The sequence below is a fragment of the Scyliorhinus torazame genome, chromosome 26 (assembly GCF_047496885.1).
Source record: "Scyliorhinus torazame isolate Kashiwa2021f chromosome 26, sScyTor2.1, whole genome shotgun sequence".
Lineage (NCBI taxonomy): Eukaryota > Metazoa > Chordata > Chondrichthyes > Carcharhiniformes > Scyliorhinidae > Scyliorhinus > Scyliorhinus torazame.
This window is the reverse complement of record NC_092732.1, coordinates 28,979,193-28,996,755: the sequence shown is the minus strand read 5'-3', so window position 1 is coordinate 28,996,755 and position 17,563 is coordinate 28,979,193. Positions and strand designations below refer to the sequence as shown.

At 60.1% G+C, this 17,563-nt stretch overlaps 1 protein-coding gene across 2 annotated transcripts in view; it reads left to right on the top strand.

Annotated features, from left to right (window-relative positions):
* The window catches only part of tmem79b (transmembrane protein 79b), a 52,509-nt gene extending 48,987 nt beyond the window's left edge, over nucleotides 1–3,522 (top strand). For both annotated transcript variants that reach the window (XM_072490565.1, XM_072490566.1), the window contains exon 4: nucleotides 3,052–3,522. In XM_072490565.1, the coding sequence (XP_072346666.1) occupies nucleotides 3,052–3,256 (205 nt within the window). In that variant the 3' untranslated portion in view covers nucleotides 3,257–3,522. The remainder of the gene's footprint in view (nucleotides 1–3,051) is intronic.
* The last annotated feature ends 14,041 nt before the right edge of the window (nucleotides 3,523–17,563 follow it).

Sequence of the window (17,563 nt, the reverse complement as noted above, 5' to 3'; positions counted from 1 at the left end):
ATGGTTTGTTCCACCTGGGGAAAAAGTCTCTGACTGTCTACTCTATCTATTCCCCTGATCATCTTATAAACCTCTATCAAGTCGCCCCTCATCCTTCTCCGTTCTAATGAGAAAAGGCCTAGCACCCTCAACCTTTCCTCGTAAGACCTACTCTCCATTCCAGGCAACATCCTGGTAAATCTCCTTTGCACCTTTTCCAAAGCTTCCACATCCTTCCTAAAATGAGGCGACCAGAACTGTACACAGTACTCCAAATGTGGCCTTACCACAGCTGCATCATCACCTCACGGCTCTTAAATTCAATCCCTCTGTTAATGAACGTGAGCACACCATAGGCCTTCTTCGCAGCTCTATCCACTTGAGTGGCAACTTTCAAAGATGTATGAATATAGACCCCAAGATCTCTCTGCTCCTCCACATTGCCAAGAACTCTACCGTTAACCCTGTATTCCGCATTCATATTTGTCCTTCCAAAATGCACAACCTCACACTTTTCAGTGTTAAACTCCATCTGCCAATTCTCAGCCCAGCTCTGCATCTTATCTATGTCTCTTTGCAGCTGACAACAGCCCACCTCACTATCCACAACTCCACCAATCTTCGTATCGTCTGCAAATTTACTGACCCACCCTTCAACTCCCTCATCCAAATCATTAATGAAAATCACAAACAGCAGAGGACCCAGAACTGATCCCTGCGGTACGCCACTGGTAACTGGGATCCAGGCTGAATATTTGCCATCTACCACCACTGTCTGACTTCTATCGGTTAGCCAGTTCGTTATCCAACTGGCCAAATTTCCCACTATCCCATGCCTCCTTACTCTCTGCAGAAGTCTACCATGGGAAACCTTATCAAATGCCTTACTAAAATCCATGTACACTACATCCATTGCTTTACCTTCATCCACATGCTCGGTCACCTCCTCAAAGAATTCAATAAGACTTGTAAGGCAAAACCTACCCCTCACAAATCCATGCTGACTATCCCTAATCAAGCAGTGTCTTTCCAGATGCTCAGAAATCCTATCCTTCAGTACCCTCTCCATTACTTTGCCTACCACCGAAGTAAGACTAACTGGCCTGTAATTCCCAGGGTTATCCCTATTCCCTTTTTTGAACAGGGACACAACATTCGCCACTCTCCAATCCCCTGGTACCACCCCTGTTGACAGTGAGGACGAAAAGATCATTGCCAACGGCTCTGCAATTTCATCTCTTGCTTCCCATAGAATCCTTGGATATATCCCGTCAGGCCCGGGGGACTTGTCTATCCTCAAGTTTTTCAAAATGCCCAACACATCTTCCTTCCTGACAAGTATTTCCTCGAGCTTACCAGTCTGTTTCACACTGTCCTCTCCAACAATACACAATCTCCCGCTACTGTCCTTGATCGGACGTACCCTCGCTCTAGTCATTCTCATATTTCTCACACATGTGTAAAAGGCCTTGGGGTTTTCCTTGATCCTACCCGCCAAAGATAGTTCATGCCCTCTCTTAGCTCTCCTAATCCCTTTCTTCAGTTCCCTCCTGGCTATCTTGTATCCCTCCAACTGAACCAAATTTCCTCAGCCTTACATAAGTCTCCTTTTTCCTCTTAACAAGACATTCAACCTCTCTTGTCAACCATGGTTCCCTCACTCAAGATCCTGATCACTTTAATGGTCTCGCCAAAATCAAAAAACCGCGTTCCAGAGGCAACACCGTGATCAGTTAGCGATCAAACTACTGACAAAAGGTGACAAAGTAAAGAATCCAGAGGGAACAAGGGTGGGCCTTCTCCAGCCACTGTACTTCGGCAAGCAGCACCGTGATCTTACATCGTCAAATCTGCTGAGGCGGGGGATGGGGGTGGGGGCAGCACGGTGGCGCAGTGGGTTAGCCCTGCTGCCTCACGGCGCCGAGGTCCCGGGTTCGATCACGGCCCTGGGTCACTGTCCGTGTGGGGTTTGCACATTCTCCCCATGTCTGCGTGGGTTTCGTCCCCACAACCCAAAGATGTGCAGGGTAGGTGGATTGGCCACGCTAAATTGCCCCTTAATTGGAAAAAAATGAATTGGGTACTCTAAATGTAAAGAAACGTCTGCCGAGGGGGCGATTATCCAACGCAACCAGCGAGATCCACTGAAGGTTCAACGTCCAACACCAATTCTTCCCACATTAAATCTGAATGAGTCACTTCTTCGACAAAATGTATTTCACAGCAAGAGGACAAATGGTGAAATTCGCCTCGAGAGGGTCAGTACAAGGGTTCTTTAGGCGGTGGCAACCGTTCTTAGACTTCCTGGCAGAACGGTAGACATTGGTCAATGGCAGCAGCAACTCGGGGGGGGTGGAGGGGTTTACTTTATTTCTGTTTTTGTTATTTACACTGGAGGGTCCAGGGGGGTGTATATACCAGTTGTGTTAAGTCGGGGTGTTAATGTTAATTTTATTATTTATGTACAGGGGGAGGGGGGTAGGGAGGGTTGTAGTTTTTAGACCGTGTTTTGTACTTAACCCTGTTGGGCTCCTTTTTCATTTTGTTATTGATATTTTATGAAAACCTTAATAAAAAATTTTTTTTTTTTTAAAAAAGGGGGGGATGTAGTGACCTGCACATCTGGAAGTATATAAAGGGTTAATACACAGAAGTAACAGCTAGATAATCATGAGGTGGCAGCACTGGAGATGGGTATAAAAGACAAGCTCAATTTGAGTTCATGCGTCTTTCTGTTTCAAGGGACCAGAGGTAGAGAGAGATAGCTCAGAGTTCAGCTGTTGTTTGTTAATATATATTTAATCTGGTTAATTTAATCTCCGGTTTAGTTGTTGAGGAGAGAACGAACTCACAGTTTATTTGTTAACATTACTCAATAAACAATTTGCTTTATTTGGAGACTTTGAGTGTTAATGAGTATCGATTACACGATGATCTTGGAAAGAAGCAAATGCGTAATAAGGTATTACACAACAAAGTAGACATTAGTGAGGAACAGTGTGTGATGACTGGTCTTTGGACAGGTTTAATACCGCACTCTTTATTCTCCGTCTCTCTCTCTCTCTCCCTCAGATTGATTTACTGGTTAACCTTCGCCATCAGCAGCACGTTCCGGGGCTTTGGGTACGGCCTAACCTTCTTCCCCATCGTGGCCCTGCTGATCGCCAACCTCTGCTACATGTTCATCCTAGCTCCTGACAAGATGTTCGCCACCTCGGCCAGCGGGCGCGACGGGCAGGAGGAGGGCTCGGGCCCACGCCAGAGGTTCTGGGGTTGAAGGTCGTCCCTTGGAGAAATGGACTCTGGTTACCGTGGCGACTGGCCCTCTACCCGCCAAACGTTCTTGTACAGCTGAATCGTTGATGTTTTCTTTCGTAAAAGGATTTTAAAAAATAACACCCCCCCCCCCCCCCCCGCCCCCCACGCATCCCTCCCCCATCTGGTGTCAATGTTCCCATTTTATTAATTTTCTTAATGGTTCCCTGGCAACCGACCAGGCCACAAGAGGTGGTCCGATGAATAAATGCATCTGTAATACGAGAACGCTGTGTTTATTACTCATTCGATTTAAGAAGCATCGCCCTGCAGAGTTGCCAGGGAATGCGGGATTGAACTCAATCCCCTCACACCTTACAAAGTCCCATCAGAATGGACACAGGCCTCTTTGCAATGGGAGAAACAAATGTTATCAGAGCAAGATCACGCACACAGCATTGTGTCCATGGACCGGCACTCCCTCAGTACTGACCCTCCGACAGTGCGGCGCTCCCTCAGTACTGACCCTCCCACAGTGCGGCGCTCCCTCAGCACTGACCCTCGGACAGAGCGCCGGTCCCTCAGTACTGACCTCCGACAGTGCGGCACTCCCTCAGTACTGACCCTCCGACAATGCGGCGCTCCCTCAGTACTGACCCTCCCACAGTGCGGTACTCCCTCAGTACTGACCCTCGGGCAGTGCGCCGGTCCCTCAGTACTGACCCTCGGACAGTGCGGCGCTCCCTCAGTACTGACCCACCGACAGTGCGGCACTCCGTCAGTACTGACCCTCCCACAGTGCGGCACTCCCTCAATACTGACCCTCGGACAGTGCGGCGCTCCCTCAGTACTGACCCTCCGACAGTGCGGCACTGCGTCAGTACTGACCCTCCCAAAGTGCGGCACTCCCTCAGTACTGACCCTCGGACAGTGCGGCGCTCCCTCAGTACTGACCCACCGACAGTGCAGCGCCCCTTCAGTACTGACCCTCCCACAGTGCGGCGCTACCTCAGTACTGACCCTCCGACAGTGCGGCGCTCCCTCAGTACTGACCCTCCCACAGTGCGGCGCTCCATCAGCACTGACCCTCCGACTGTGCGGCGCTCCCCCAGTACTGACCCTCCCACAGTGCGGCGCTCCCTCAGTACTGACCATCGGATAATGCGGCGCTCCCTCAGTACTGACCCTCCGACAGTGCGGCGCTCCATCAGTACTGATCCTTCAACAATGAGGTGCTCCCTCAGTACTGACCCTCCGACAGTGCGGCGCTCCCTCAGTACTGACCCTCCGACAGTGCGGAGCTCCCTCAGTACTGACACTCCTACTGTGCGGCGCTCCCTCAGTACTGACCCTCCGACAGTGTGGCACTCCTTCAGTACTGAACCTCCCACAGAGCTGCGCTCGCTCAGTACTGACCCTCCGACAGTGCGGCGCTCCCTCAGTAGTGACCCTCCTACAGTGCGGCACTCCCTCAGTACTGACACTCCCACTGTGCGGCGCTCCCTCAGCACTGACCCTCCGACAGTGCGGCACTTCCACAGTACTGACCCTCCGACAGTGCGGGGCTCCCTCAGTACTGACCCTCTGACAGTGCGGCGCTCCCTCAGTACTGACCCTCCCACAGTGCGGCGCTCCCTCAGTACTGACCCTCCGACAGTGCGGCACTCCCTCAGCACTGACCCTCCGACAGTGCGGGGCTCCCTCAGTACTGACCCTCCCAAAGTGCTGCGCTCCCTCAGTCCTGGCCCTCCCACAGTGCGGCAGTCCCTCAGTACTGACCCTCCGACAGTGCGGCAGTCCCTCAGTACTGACCCTCCGACAGTGCGGCACTCCCTCAGCACTGACGCACCGACAGTGCGGCGCTCCCTCAGTACTGACCCTCCGACAGTGCGGAGCTCCCTTTGTACTGACCCACCTACAGTGCGGCGCTCCCTCAGTACTGACCCTCCGACAGTGCGGCACTCCTTCAGTACTGAACCTCCCACAGAGCTGCGCTCGCTCAGTACTGACCCTCCGACAGTGCGGCACTCCCTCAGTACTGACACTCCCACTGTGCGGCGCTCCCTCAGCACTGACCCTCCGACAGTGCGGCACTTCCTCAGTACTGACCCTCCGACAGTGCGGGGCTCCCTCAGTACTGACACTCCGACAGTGCGGCACTTCCTCAGTACTGGCCCTCCCAAAGTGCGGCACTCCCTCAGTACTGACCCTCCCACAGTGCGGCACTCCCTCAGTACTGACCCTCCCACAGTGCGGCACTCCCTCAGTACTGACCCTCCCAAAGTGCGGTGCTCCCTCAGTACTGACCCTCCGACAGTGCGGCACTCCCTCAGCACTGACGAACCGACAGTGCGGCGCTCCCTCAGTACTGACCCTCCGACAGTGCGGTGCTCCCTCAGTACTGACCCTCCGACAGTGCGGAGCTCCCTCAGTACTGACCCTCCCACAGTGCGGCACTCCCTCAGTACTAACCCTCCTGCAGTGCGGTGCTCCCTCAGTACTGACCCTCCTGCAGTGCGGCGCTCCCTCAGTCCTGACCCTCCCAAAGTGCTGCGCTCCCTCAGTCCTGACCCTCCCACAGTGCGGCAGTCCCTCAGTACTGACCCTCCGACAGTGCGGCACTCCCTCAGCACTGATGCACCGACAGTGCGGCGCTCCCTCAGTACTGACCGTCCCACAGTGCGGTGCTCCCTCAGAACTGACCCTCCCACAGTGCGGCACTCCCTCAGTACTAACCCTCCTGCAGTGCGGTGCTCTCTCAGTCCTGACACTCCCACAGTGCGGTGCTCCCTCAGTCCTGACACTCCCACAGTGCGGTGCTCCCTCAGTACTGACCCTCCCACAGTGCGGTGCTCCCTCAGTACTGACTCTCCCACAGTGCGGCACTCCGTCAGCACTGACACTCCCACAGTGCGGTGCTCCCTCAATCCTGATCCTCCCACAGTGCGCCACTCCCTCAGTACTGACCCTCCGACAGTGCGGCGCTCCCTCAGTACTGACCCTCCCACAGTACAGGGCTCCCTCAGTACTGACCCTCCCACAGTGCGGCGCTCCCTCAGTACTGACCCTCCCACAGTACAGGGCTCCCTCACTACTGACTCTCCCACAGGGCGGCGCTCCCTCAGTACTGACCCACACTGCGGCAGTCCCTCAGTACTGACCCACCGACAGTGCAGCGCCCCTTCAGTACTGACCCTCCCACAGTGCGGCGCTACCTCAGTACTGACCCTCCGACAGTGCGGCGCTCCCTCAGTACTGACCCTCCCACAGTGCGGCGCTCCATCAGCACTGACCCTCCGACTGTGCGGCGCTCCCCCAGTACTGACCCTCCCACAGTGCGGCGCTCCCTCAGTACTGACCATCGGATAATGCGGCGCTCCCTCAGTCCTGACCCTCCGACAGTGCGGCGCTCCATCAGTACTGATCCTTCAACAATGAGGTGCTCCCTCAGTACTGACCCTCCGACAGTGCGGCGCTCCCTCAGTACTGACCCTCCGACAGTGCGGAGCTCCCTCAGTACTGACACTCCTACTGTGCGGCGCTCCCTCAGTACTGACACTCCTACTGTGCGGCGCTCCCTCAGTACTGACCCTCCGACAGTGTGGCACTCCTTCAGTACTGAACCTCCCACAGAGCTGCGCTCGCTCAGTACTGACCCTCCCACAGTGCAGCACTCCCTCAGTACTGACCCTCCGACAGTGCAGAACTCCCTCAGTACTGACCCTCCGACAGTGCGGCGCTCCCTCAGTACTGACCCTCCCACAGTGCGGCACTCCCTAAGTACTGACCCTCCCACAGTGCGGCGCTCCCTCAGTACTGACCCACCGACAGTGCGGCGCTCCGTCAGCACTGACCCTCCCACAGTGTGGTGCTCACTCAGGACTGACCGTCCGACAGTGCGGCACTCCCTCAGTACTGACCCTCCGACAGTGGGGTGCTCCCTCAGTACTGACCCTCTGACAGTGCAGCGCTCCCTCAGTAATGACCCTCCGACAGTGCGGCGCTCCCTCAGTACTGACCCTCCGACAGTGCGGCGCTCCCTCAGTGCTGACCCTCCCACAGAGCTGCGCTTGCTCAGTACTGACCCTCCGACAGTGCGGCGCTCCCTCAGCACTGACCCTCAGACAGTGCGGCACTTCCTCAGTACTGACCCTCCCAAAGTGCGGCGCTCCCTCAGTACTGGCCCTCCCAAAGTGCAGCGCTCCCTCAGTACTGACCCTCCCACAGTGCGGCACTTCCTCAGTACTGACCCTCCCAAAGTGCGGCGCTCCCTCAGTACTGACCCTCCCACAGTGCGGCAGTCCCTCAGTACTGACCCTCCCAAAGTGCTGCGCTCCCTCAGTCCAGACACTACCACAGTGCGGCACTTCCTCAGTACTGACCCTCCCAAAGTGCGGCGCTCCCTCAGTACTGACCCTCCCACAGTGCGGCATTCCCTCAGTACTGACCCTCCCACAGTGCGGCACTCCCTCAGTACTGACCCTCCCAAAGTGCGGCGCTCCCTCAGTACTGACCCTCCGACAGTGCGGCAGTCCCTCAGTACTGACCCTCCGACAGTGCGGCGCTCCCTCAGTACTGACCCTCCGACAGTGCGGAGCTCCCTCAGTACTGACCCTCCCACAGTGCGGCACTCCCTCAGTACTAACCCTCCTGCAGTGCGGTGCTCCCTCAGTACTGACGCAACGACAGTGCGGCGCTCCCTCAGTACTGACCCTCCGACAGTGCGGTGCTCCCTCAGTACTGACCCTCCGACAGTGCGGAGCTCCCTCAGTACTGACCCTCCCACAGTGCGGCACTCCCTCAGCACTGACGCAACGACAGTGCGGCGCTCCCTCAGTACTGACCCTCCGACAGTGCGGTGCTCCCTCAGTACTGACCCTCCGACAGTGCGGAGCTCCCTCAGTACTGACCCTCCCACAGTGCGGCACTCCCTCAGTACTAACCCTCCTGCAGTGCGGTGCTCCCTCAGTACTGACCCTCCTGCAGTGCGGCGCTCCCTCAGTCCTGACACTCCCACAGTGCGGCGCTCCCTCAGTACTGACCCTCCCACAGTGCGGCTCTCCCTCAGCACTGACCCTCCGACAGTGCGGCACTTCCTCAGTACTGACCCTCCCACAGTGCGGCGCTCCCTCAGTACTGACACTCCCACAGTGCGGCACTTCCTCAGTACTGACCCTCCCAAAGTGCGGCGCTCCCTCAGTACTGACCCTCCCACAGTGCGGCAGTCCCTCAGTACTGACCCTCCCAAAGTGCTGCGCTCCCTCAGTCCTGACCCACCCACAGTGCGGCAGTCCCTCAGTACTGACCCTCCTGCAGTGCGGCGCTCCCTCAGTCCTGACACTCCCACACTGCGGTGCTCCCTCAGTACTGACTCTCCCACAGTGCTGCACTCCCTCAATCCTGATCCTCCCACAGTGCGGCACTGCCTCAGTACTGACCCACACTGCGGCAGTCCCTCAGTACTGACCCTCCGACAGTGCGGGGCTCCCTCAGTACTGACCCTCCGACAGTGCGGCGTTCCCTCAGTACTGACCCTTCCACAGTACAACGCGCCCTCACTACTGACCCTTCCACAGTGCGGCGCTCCCTCAGTACTGACCCTCCGACAGTGCAGCACTCCCTCAGTACAGACCCTCCGGAAGTGCGGCGCTCCCTCATTACTGACCCTCCGACAGTGCGGCGCTCCATCAGTACTGACCCTCCCACACTGCGTCGCTCCCTCAGTACTGACCCTCCCACAGTGCGGCACTCCCAGTACTGACCCTCCCACAGTGCGGCGCTCCCTCAGTACTGACCCTCCCACACTGCGGCGCTCCCTCAGTACTGACCCTCCCACAGTGCGGCGCTCCCTCAGTACTGACCCTCCCACAGTGCGGCGCTCCCTCAGTACTGACCCTCCGACAGTGCGGCGCTCCCTCAGTACTGACCCTCCGACAGTGCGGCGCTCCCTCAGTACTGACCCACCGACAGTGCGGCGCTCCCTCTGTACTGACCCTCCCACAGTGCGGCGCGTCCTCAGTACTGACCCACCGACAGTGCGGCGCTCCCTCAGTACTGACCCTCCCACAGTGCGGCGCTCTGTCAGCACTGACCCTCCCACAGTGTGGCGCTCACTCAGTACTGACCCTCTGACAGTGTGGCGCTCCCTCAGTACTGACCCTCTGACAGTGTGGCGCTCCCTCAGTACTGACCCTCTGACAGTGCGGCATTCCCTCAGTACTGACGCTCCGACAGTGGGGTGCTCCCTCAGTACTGACCCTCTGACAGTGCGGCATTCCCTCAGTACTGACCCTCTGACAGTGTGGCGCTCCCTCAGTACTGACCCTCTGACAGTGCGGCGCTCCCTCAGTACTGACCCTCCCACAGTGCGGCGCTCCGTCAGCACTGACCCTCCCACAGTGCGGCGCTCCCTCAGTACTGACCCTCCCACAGTGCGGCGCTCCGTCAGCACTGACCCTCCCACAGTGCGGCACTCACTCAGTACTGACCCTCCGACAGTGCGGCACTCCCTCACTACTGACTCTCCCACAGGGCGGCGCTCCCTCAGTACTGACCCACACTGCGGCAGTCCCTCAGTACTGACCCTCCGACAGTGCAGCGCTCCCTCAGTACTGACCCACCGACAGTGCGGCGTTCCCTCAGTACAGACCCTTCCACAGTACAACGCGCCCTCACTAGTGACCCTCCCACAATGCGGCGCTCCCTCAGTACTGACCCTCCCACAGTGCGGCACTCCCTCACTACTGACCCTCCCACAGTGCGGCGCTCCCTCAGTACTGACTCTCCGACAGTGCGGCGCTCCCTCAGTACTGACTCTCCGACAGTGCGGCGCTCCCTCAGTACTGACCCTCCGACAGTGCAGCACTCCCTCAGTACTGACCCTCCGACAGTGCAGAACTCCCTCAGTACTGACCCTCCGACAGTGAGGCGCTCCCTCAGCACTGAACTTCCGACAGTGCGGCACTCCCTCAATACTGACCCTCCGGAAGTGCGGCGCTCCCTCATTACTGACCCTCCGACAGTGCGGCGCTCCATCAGTACTGACCCTCCCACACTGCGTCGCTCCCTCAGTACTGACCCTCCCACAGTGCGGCACTCCCAGTACTGACCCTCCCACAGTGCGGCGCTCCCTCAGTACTGACCCTCCCACACTGCGGCGCTCCCTCAGTACTGACCCTCCCACAGTGCGGCGCTCCCTCAGTACTGACCCTCCCACAGTGCGGCGCTCCCTCAGTACTGACCCTCCGACAGTGCGGCGCTCCCTCAGTACTGACCCACCGACAGTGCGGCGCTCCCTCAGTACTGACCCTCCGACAGTGCGGCGCTCCCTCAGTACTGACCCACCGACAGTGCGGCGCTCCCTCAGTACTGACCCTCCCACAGTGCGGCGCGTCCTCAGTACTGACCCACCGACAGTGCGGCGCTCCCTCAGTACTGACCCTCCCACAGTGCGGCGCTCTGTCAGCACTGACCCTCCCACAGTGTGGCGCTCACTCAGTACTGACCCTCCGACAGTGCGGCGCTCACTCAGTACTGACCCTCTGACAGTGTGGCGCTCCCTCAGTACTGACCCTCTGACAGTGTGGCGCTCCCTCAGTACTGACCCTCTGACAGTGCGGCATTCCCTCAGTACTGACGCTCCGACAGTGGGGTGCTCCCTCAGTACTGACCCTCTGACAGTGCGGCATTCCCTCAGTACTGACCCTCTGACAGTGTGGCGCTCCCTCAGTACTGACCCTCTGACAGTGCGGCGCTCCCTCAGTACTGACCCTCCCACAGTGCGGCGCTCCGTCAGCACTGACCCTCCCACAGTGCGGCGCTCCCTCAGTACTGACCCTCCCACAGTGCGGCGCTCCATCAGCACTGACCCTCCCACAGTGCGGCGCTCCCTCAGTACTGACCCACACTGCGGCAGTCCCTCAGTACTGACCCTCCGACAGTGCAGCGCTCCCTCAGTACTGACCCACCGACAGTGCGGCGTTCCCTCAGTACTGACCCTTCCACAGTACAACGCGCCCTCACTAGTGACCCTCCCACAATGCGGCGCTCCCTCAGTACTGACCCTCCCACAGTGCGGCACTCCCTCACTACTGACCCTCCCACAGTGCGGCGCTCCCTCAGTACTGACTCTCCGACAGTGCGGCGCTCCCTCAGTACTGACTCTCCGACAGTGCGGCGCTCCCTCAGTACTGACCCTCCGACAGTGCAGCACTCCCTCAGTACTGACCCTCCGACAGTGCAGAACTCCCTCAGTACTGACCCTCCGACAGTGAGGCGCTCCCTCAGCACTGAACTTCCGACAGTGCGGCACTCCCTCAATACTGACCCTCCGGAAGTGCGGCGCTCCCTCATTACTGACCCTCCCACAGTGCGGCGCTCCCTCAGTACTGACCCTCCGACAGTACAGCTCCCTCAGTACTGACCCTCCGACAGTGCGGCACTCCCTCAGTACTGACCCTCCCACAGTGCGCCGCTCCCTCAGTACTGACCCTCCCGCAGTGCGGCGCTCCCTCAGTACTGACCCTCCCACACTGCGGCGCTCCCTCAGTACTGACCCTCCCACAGTGCGGCGCTCCCTCAGTACTGACCCTCCCACACTGCGGCGCTCCCTCAGTACTGACCCTCCCACAGTGCGGCGCTCCCTCAGTACTGACCCTCCGACAGTGCGGCGCGTCCTCAGTACTGACCCTCCCACAGTGCGGCGCTCCCTCAGTACTGACCCTCCCACAGTGCGGCACTCCCTCAGTACTGACCCTCCCACAGTGCGGCGCTCCCTCAGTACTGACCCACCGACAGTGCGGCTCTCCCTCAGTACTGACCCTCCCACAGTGCAGCGCTCCCTCAGTACTGACCCTCCCACAGTGTGGCGCTCACTCAGGACTGACCCTCCGACAGTGCGGCACTCCCTCAGTAATGACCCTCCGACAGTGGGGTGCTCCCTCAGTACTGACCCTCCGACAGTGCGGCGCTCCCTCAGTGCTGACCCTCCGACAGTGCGGCGCTCCCTCAGTACTGACCCTCCGACAGTGCAGCACTCCTTCAGTACTGAACCTCCCACAGAGCTGCGCTCGCTCAGTACTGACCCTCCGACAGTGCGGCGCTCCCTCAGTACTGGCCCTCCCAAAGTGCGGCGCTCCCTCAGTACTGACCCTCCCACAGTGCGTCACTTCCTCAGTACTGACCCTCCTAAAGTGCGGCGCTCCCTCAGTACTGACCCTCCCACAGTGCGGCAGTCCCTCAGTACTGACCCTCCCAAAGTGCGGCGCTCCCTCAGTACTGACCCTCCGACAGTGCGGCACTCCCTCAGCACTGACGCACCGACAGTGCGGCGCTCCCTCAGTACTGACCCTCCGACAGTGCGGTGCTCCCTCAGTACTGACCCTCCGACAGTGCGGAGCTCCCTCAGTACTGACCCTTCCACAGTGCGGCAATCCCTCAGTACTAACCCTCCTGCAGTGCGGTGCTCCCTCAGTACTGACCCTCCTGCAGTGCGGCGCTCCCTCAGTCCTGACCCTCCCACAGTGCGGCTCTCCCTCAGCACTGACCCTCCGACAGTGCGGCACTCCCTCAGTACTGACCCTCCCACAGTGCGGCGCTCCCTCAGTACTGACCCTCCCAAAGTGCGGCGCTCCCTCAGTACTGACCCTCCCACAGTGCGGCAGTCCCTCAGTACTGACCCTCCCAAAGTGCTGCGCTACCTCAGCACTGACGCACCGACAGTGCGGCGCTCCCTCAGTACTGACCCTCCTGCAGTGCGGCGCTCCCTCAGTCCTGACACTCCCACAGTGCGGTGCTCCCTCAGTACTGACTCTCCCACAGTGCGGCACTCCCTCAATCCTGATCCTCCCACAGTGCGGCACTCCCTCAGTACTGACCCACACTGCGGCAGTCCCTCAGTACTGACCCTCCGACAGTGCGGGGCTCCCTCAGTACTGACCCTCCGACAGTGCGGCGTTCCCTCAGTACTGACCCTTCCACAGTACAACGCGCCCTCACTACTGACCCTTCCTCAGTGCGGCGCTCCCTCAGTACTGACCCTCCGACAGTGCGGCGCTCCCTCAGTACTGACCTTCCGACAGTGCGGCGCTCCATCAGTACTGACCCTCCCACACTGCGTCGCTCCCTCAGTACTGACCCTCCCACAGTGCGCACTCCCAGTACTGACCCTCCCACAGTGCGGCGCTCCCTCAGTACTGACCCTCCCACACTGCGGCGCTCCCTCAGTACTGACCCTCCCACAGTGCGGCGCTCCCTCAGTACTGACCCTCCCACACTGCGGCGCTCCCTCAGTACTGACCCTCCCACAGTGCGGCGCTCCCTCAGTACTGACCCTCCCACAGTGCGGCGCTCCCTCAGTACTGACCCTCCCACAGTGCGGCGCTCCCTCAGTACTGACCCTCCCACAGTGCGGCGCTCCCTCAGTACTGACCCTCCCACAGTGCAGCGCACGCTCAGTACTGACCCTCCCACAGTGCGGCACTCACTCAGTACTGACCCTCCGACAGTGCGGCGCTCCCTCAGTACTGACCCTCTGACAGTGTGGCGCTCCCTCAGTACTGACCCTCTGACAGTGCGGCATTCCCTCAGTACTGACGCTCCGACAGTGCGGCATTCCCTCAGTACTGACCCTCTGACAGTGCGGCGCTCCCTCAGTACTGATCCTCTGACAGTGCGGCGCTCCGTCAGTACTGACCCTCTGACAGTGCGGCGCTCCGTCAGTACTGACCCTCTGACAGTGCGGCACTCCCTCAGTACTGACCCTCCCACAGTGCGGCACTCCCTCACTACTGACCCTCCCACAGTGCGGCGCTCCCTCAGTACTGACTCTCCGACAGTGCGGCGCTCCCTCAGTACTGACTCTCCGACAGTGCGGCGCTCCCTCAGTACTGACCCTCCGACAGTGCAGCACTCCCTCAGTACTGACCCTCCGACAGTGCAGAACTCCCTCAGTACTGACCCTCCGACAGTGAGGCGCTCCCTCAGCACTGAACTTCCGACAGTGCGGCACTCCCTCAATACTGACCCTCCGGAAGTGCGGCGCTCCCTCATTACTGACCCTCCCACAGTGCGGCGCTCCCTCAGTACTGACCCTCTGACAGTGCGGCACTCCCTCAGCACTGACCCTCCCACAGTGCGGCGCTCCCTCAGTACTGACCCTCCGACAGTACAGCTCCCTCAGTACTGACCCTCCGACAGTGCGGCACTCCCTCAGTACTGACCCTCCCACAGTGCGCCGCTCCCTCAGTACTGACCCTCCCGCAGTGCGGCGCTCCCTCAGTACTGACCCTCCCACACTGCGGCGCTCCCTCAGTACTGACCCTCCCACAGTGCGGCGCTCCCTCAGTACTGACCCTCCCACACTGCGGCGCTCCCTCAGTACTGACCCTCCCACAGTGCGGCGCTCCCTCAGTACTGACCCTCCGACAGTTCGGCGCGTCCTCAGTACTGACCCTCCCACAGTGCGGCGCTCCCTCAGTACTGACCCTCCCACAGTGCGGCACTCCCTCAGTACTGACCCTCCCACAGTGCGGCGCTCCCTCAGTACTGACCCAGCGACAGTGCGGCTCTCCCTCAGTACTGACCCTCCCACAGTGCAGCGCTCCCTCAGTACTGACCCTCCCACAGTGTGGCGCTCACTCAGGACTGACCCTCCGACAGTGCGGCACTCCCTCAGTACTGACCCTCCGACAGTGGGGTGCTCCCTCAGTACTGACCCTCTGACAGTGCAGCGCTCCCTCAGTAATGACCCTCCGACAGTGCGGCGCTCCCTCAGTACTGACCCTCCGACAGTGCGGCGCTCCCTCAGTGCTGACCCTCCGACAGTGCGGCGCTCCCTCAGTACTGACCCTCCGACAGTGCAGCACTCCTTCAGTACTGAACCTCCCACAGAGCTGCGCTCGCTCAGTACTGACCCTCCGACAGTGCGGCGCTCCCTCAGTACTGGCCCTCCCAAAGTGCGGCGCTCCCTCAGTACTGACCCTCCCACAGTGCGTCACTTCCTCAGTACTGACCCTCCTAAAGTGCGGCGCTCCCTCAGTACTGACCCTCCCACAGTGCGGCAGTCCCTCAGTACTGACCCTCCCAAAGTGCGGCGCTCCCTCAGTACTGACCCTCCGACAGTGCGGCAGTCCCTCAGTACTGACCCTCCGACAGTGCGGCACTCCCTCAGCACTGACGCACCGACAGTGCGGCGCTCCCTCAGTACTGACCCTCCGACAGTGCGGTGCTCTCTCAGTACTGACCCTCCGACAGTGCGGAGCTCCCTCAGTACTGACCCTTCCACAGTGCGGCAATCCCTCAGTACTAACCCTCCTGCAGTGCGGTGCTCCCTCAGTACTGACCCTCCTGCAGTGCGGCGCTCCCTCAGTCCTGACCCTCCCACAGTGCGGCTCTCCCTCAGCACTGACCCTCCTACAGTGCGGCACTCTCTCAGTACTGACCCTCCCACAGTGCGGCGCTCCCTCAGTACTGACCCTCCCAAAGTGCGGCGCTCCCTCAGTACTGACCCTCCCACAGTGCGGCAGTCCCTCAGTACTGACCCTCCCAAAGTGCTGCGCTACCTCAGCACTGACGCACCGACAGTGCGGCGCTCCCTCAGTACTGACCCTCCTGCAGTGCGGCGCTCCCTCAGTCCTGACACTCCCACAGTGCGGTGCTCCCTCAGTACTGACTCTCCCACAGTGCGGCACTCCCTCAATCCTGATCCTCCCACAGTGCGGCACTCCCTCAGTACTGACCCACACTGCGGCAGTCCCTCAGTACTGACCCTCCGACAGTGCGGGGCTCCCTCAGTACTGACCCTCCGACAGTGCGGCGTTCCCTCAGTACTGACCCTTCCACAGTACAACGCGCCCTCACTACTGACCCTTCCTCAGTGCGGTGCTCCCTCAGTACTGACCCTCCGACAGTGCGGAGCTCCCTCAGTACTGACCCTTCCACAGTGCGGCAATCCCTCAGTACTAACCCTCCTGCAGTGCGGTGCTCCCTCAGTACTGACCCTCCTGCAGTGCGGCGCTCCCTCAGTCCTGACCCTCCCACAGTGCGGCTCTCCCTCAGCACTGACCCTCCGACAGTGCGGCACTCCCTCAGTACTGACCCTCCCACAGTGCGGCGCTCCCTCAGTACTGACCCTCCCAAAGTGCGGCGCTCCCTCAGTACTGACCCTCCCACAGTGCGGCAGTCCCTCAGTACTGACCCTCCCAAAGTGCTGCGCTACCTCAGCACTGACGCACCGACAGTGCGGCGCTCCCTCAGTACTGACCCTCCTGCAGTGCGGCGCTCCGTCAGTCCTGACACTCCCACAGTGCGGTGCTCCCTCAGTACTGACTCTCCCACAGTGCGGCACTCCCTCAATCCTGATCCTCCCACAGTGCGGCACTCCCTCAGTACTGACCCACACTGCGGCAGTCCCTCAGTACTGACCCTCCGACAGTGCGGGGCTCCCTCAGTACTGACCCTCCGACAGTGCGGCGTTCCCTCAGTACTGACCCTTCCACAGTACAACGCGCCCTCACTACTGACCCTTCCTCAGTGCGGCGCTCCCTCAGTACTGACCCTCCGACAGTGCGGCGCTCCCTCAGTACTGACCCTCCGACAGTGCGGCGCTCCATCAGTACTGACCCTCCCACACTGCGTCGCTCCCTCAGTACTGACCCTCCCACAGTGCGCACTCCCAGTACTGACCCTCCCACAGTGCGGCGCTCCCTCAGTACTGACCCTCCCACACTGCGGCGCTCCCTCAGTACTGACCCTCCCACAGTGCGGCGCTCCCTCAGTACTGACCCTCCCACACTGCGGCGCTCCCTCAGTACTGACCCTCCCACAGTGCGGCGCTCCCTCAGTACTGACCCTCCCACAGTGCGGCGCTCCCTCAGTACTGACCCTCCCACAGTGCGGCGCTCCCTCAGTACTGACCCTCCCACAGTGCGGCGCTCCCTCAGTACTGACCCTCCCACAGTGCAGCGCTCCCTCAGTACTGACCCTCCCACAGTGCGGCACTCACTCAGTACTGACCCTCCGACAGTGCGGCGCTCCCTCAGTACTGACCCTCTGACAGTGTGGCGCTCCCTCAGTACTGACCCTCTGACAGTGCGGCATTCCCTCAGTACTGACGCTCCGACAGTGCGGCATTCCCTCAGTACTGACCCTCTGACAGTGCGGCGCTCCCTCAGTACTGACCCTCTGACAGTGCGGCGCTCCGTCAGTACTGACCCTCTGACAGTGCGGCGCTCCGTCAGTACTGACCCTCTGACAGTGCGGCACTCCCTCAGTACTGACCCTCCCACAGTGCGGCACTCCCTCACTACTGACCCTCCCACAGTGCGGCGCT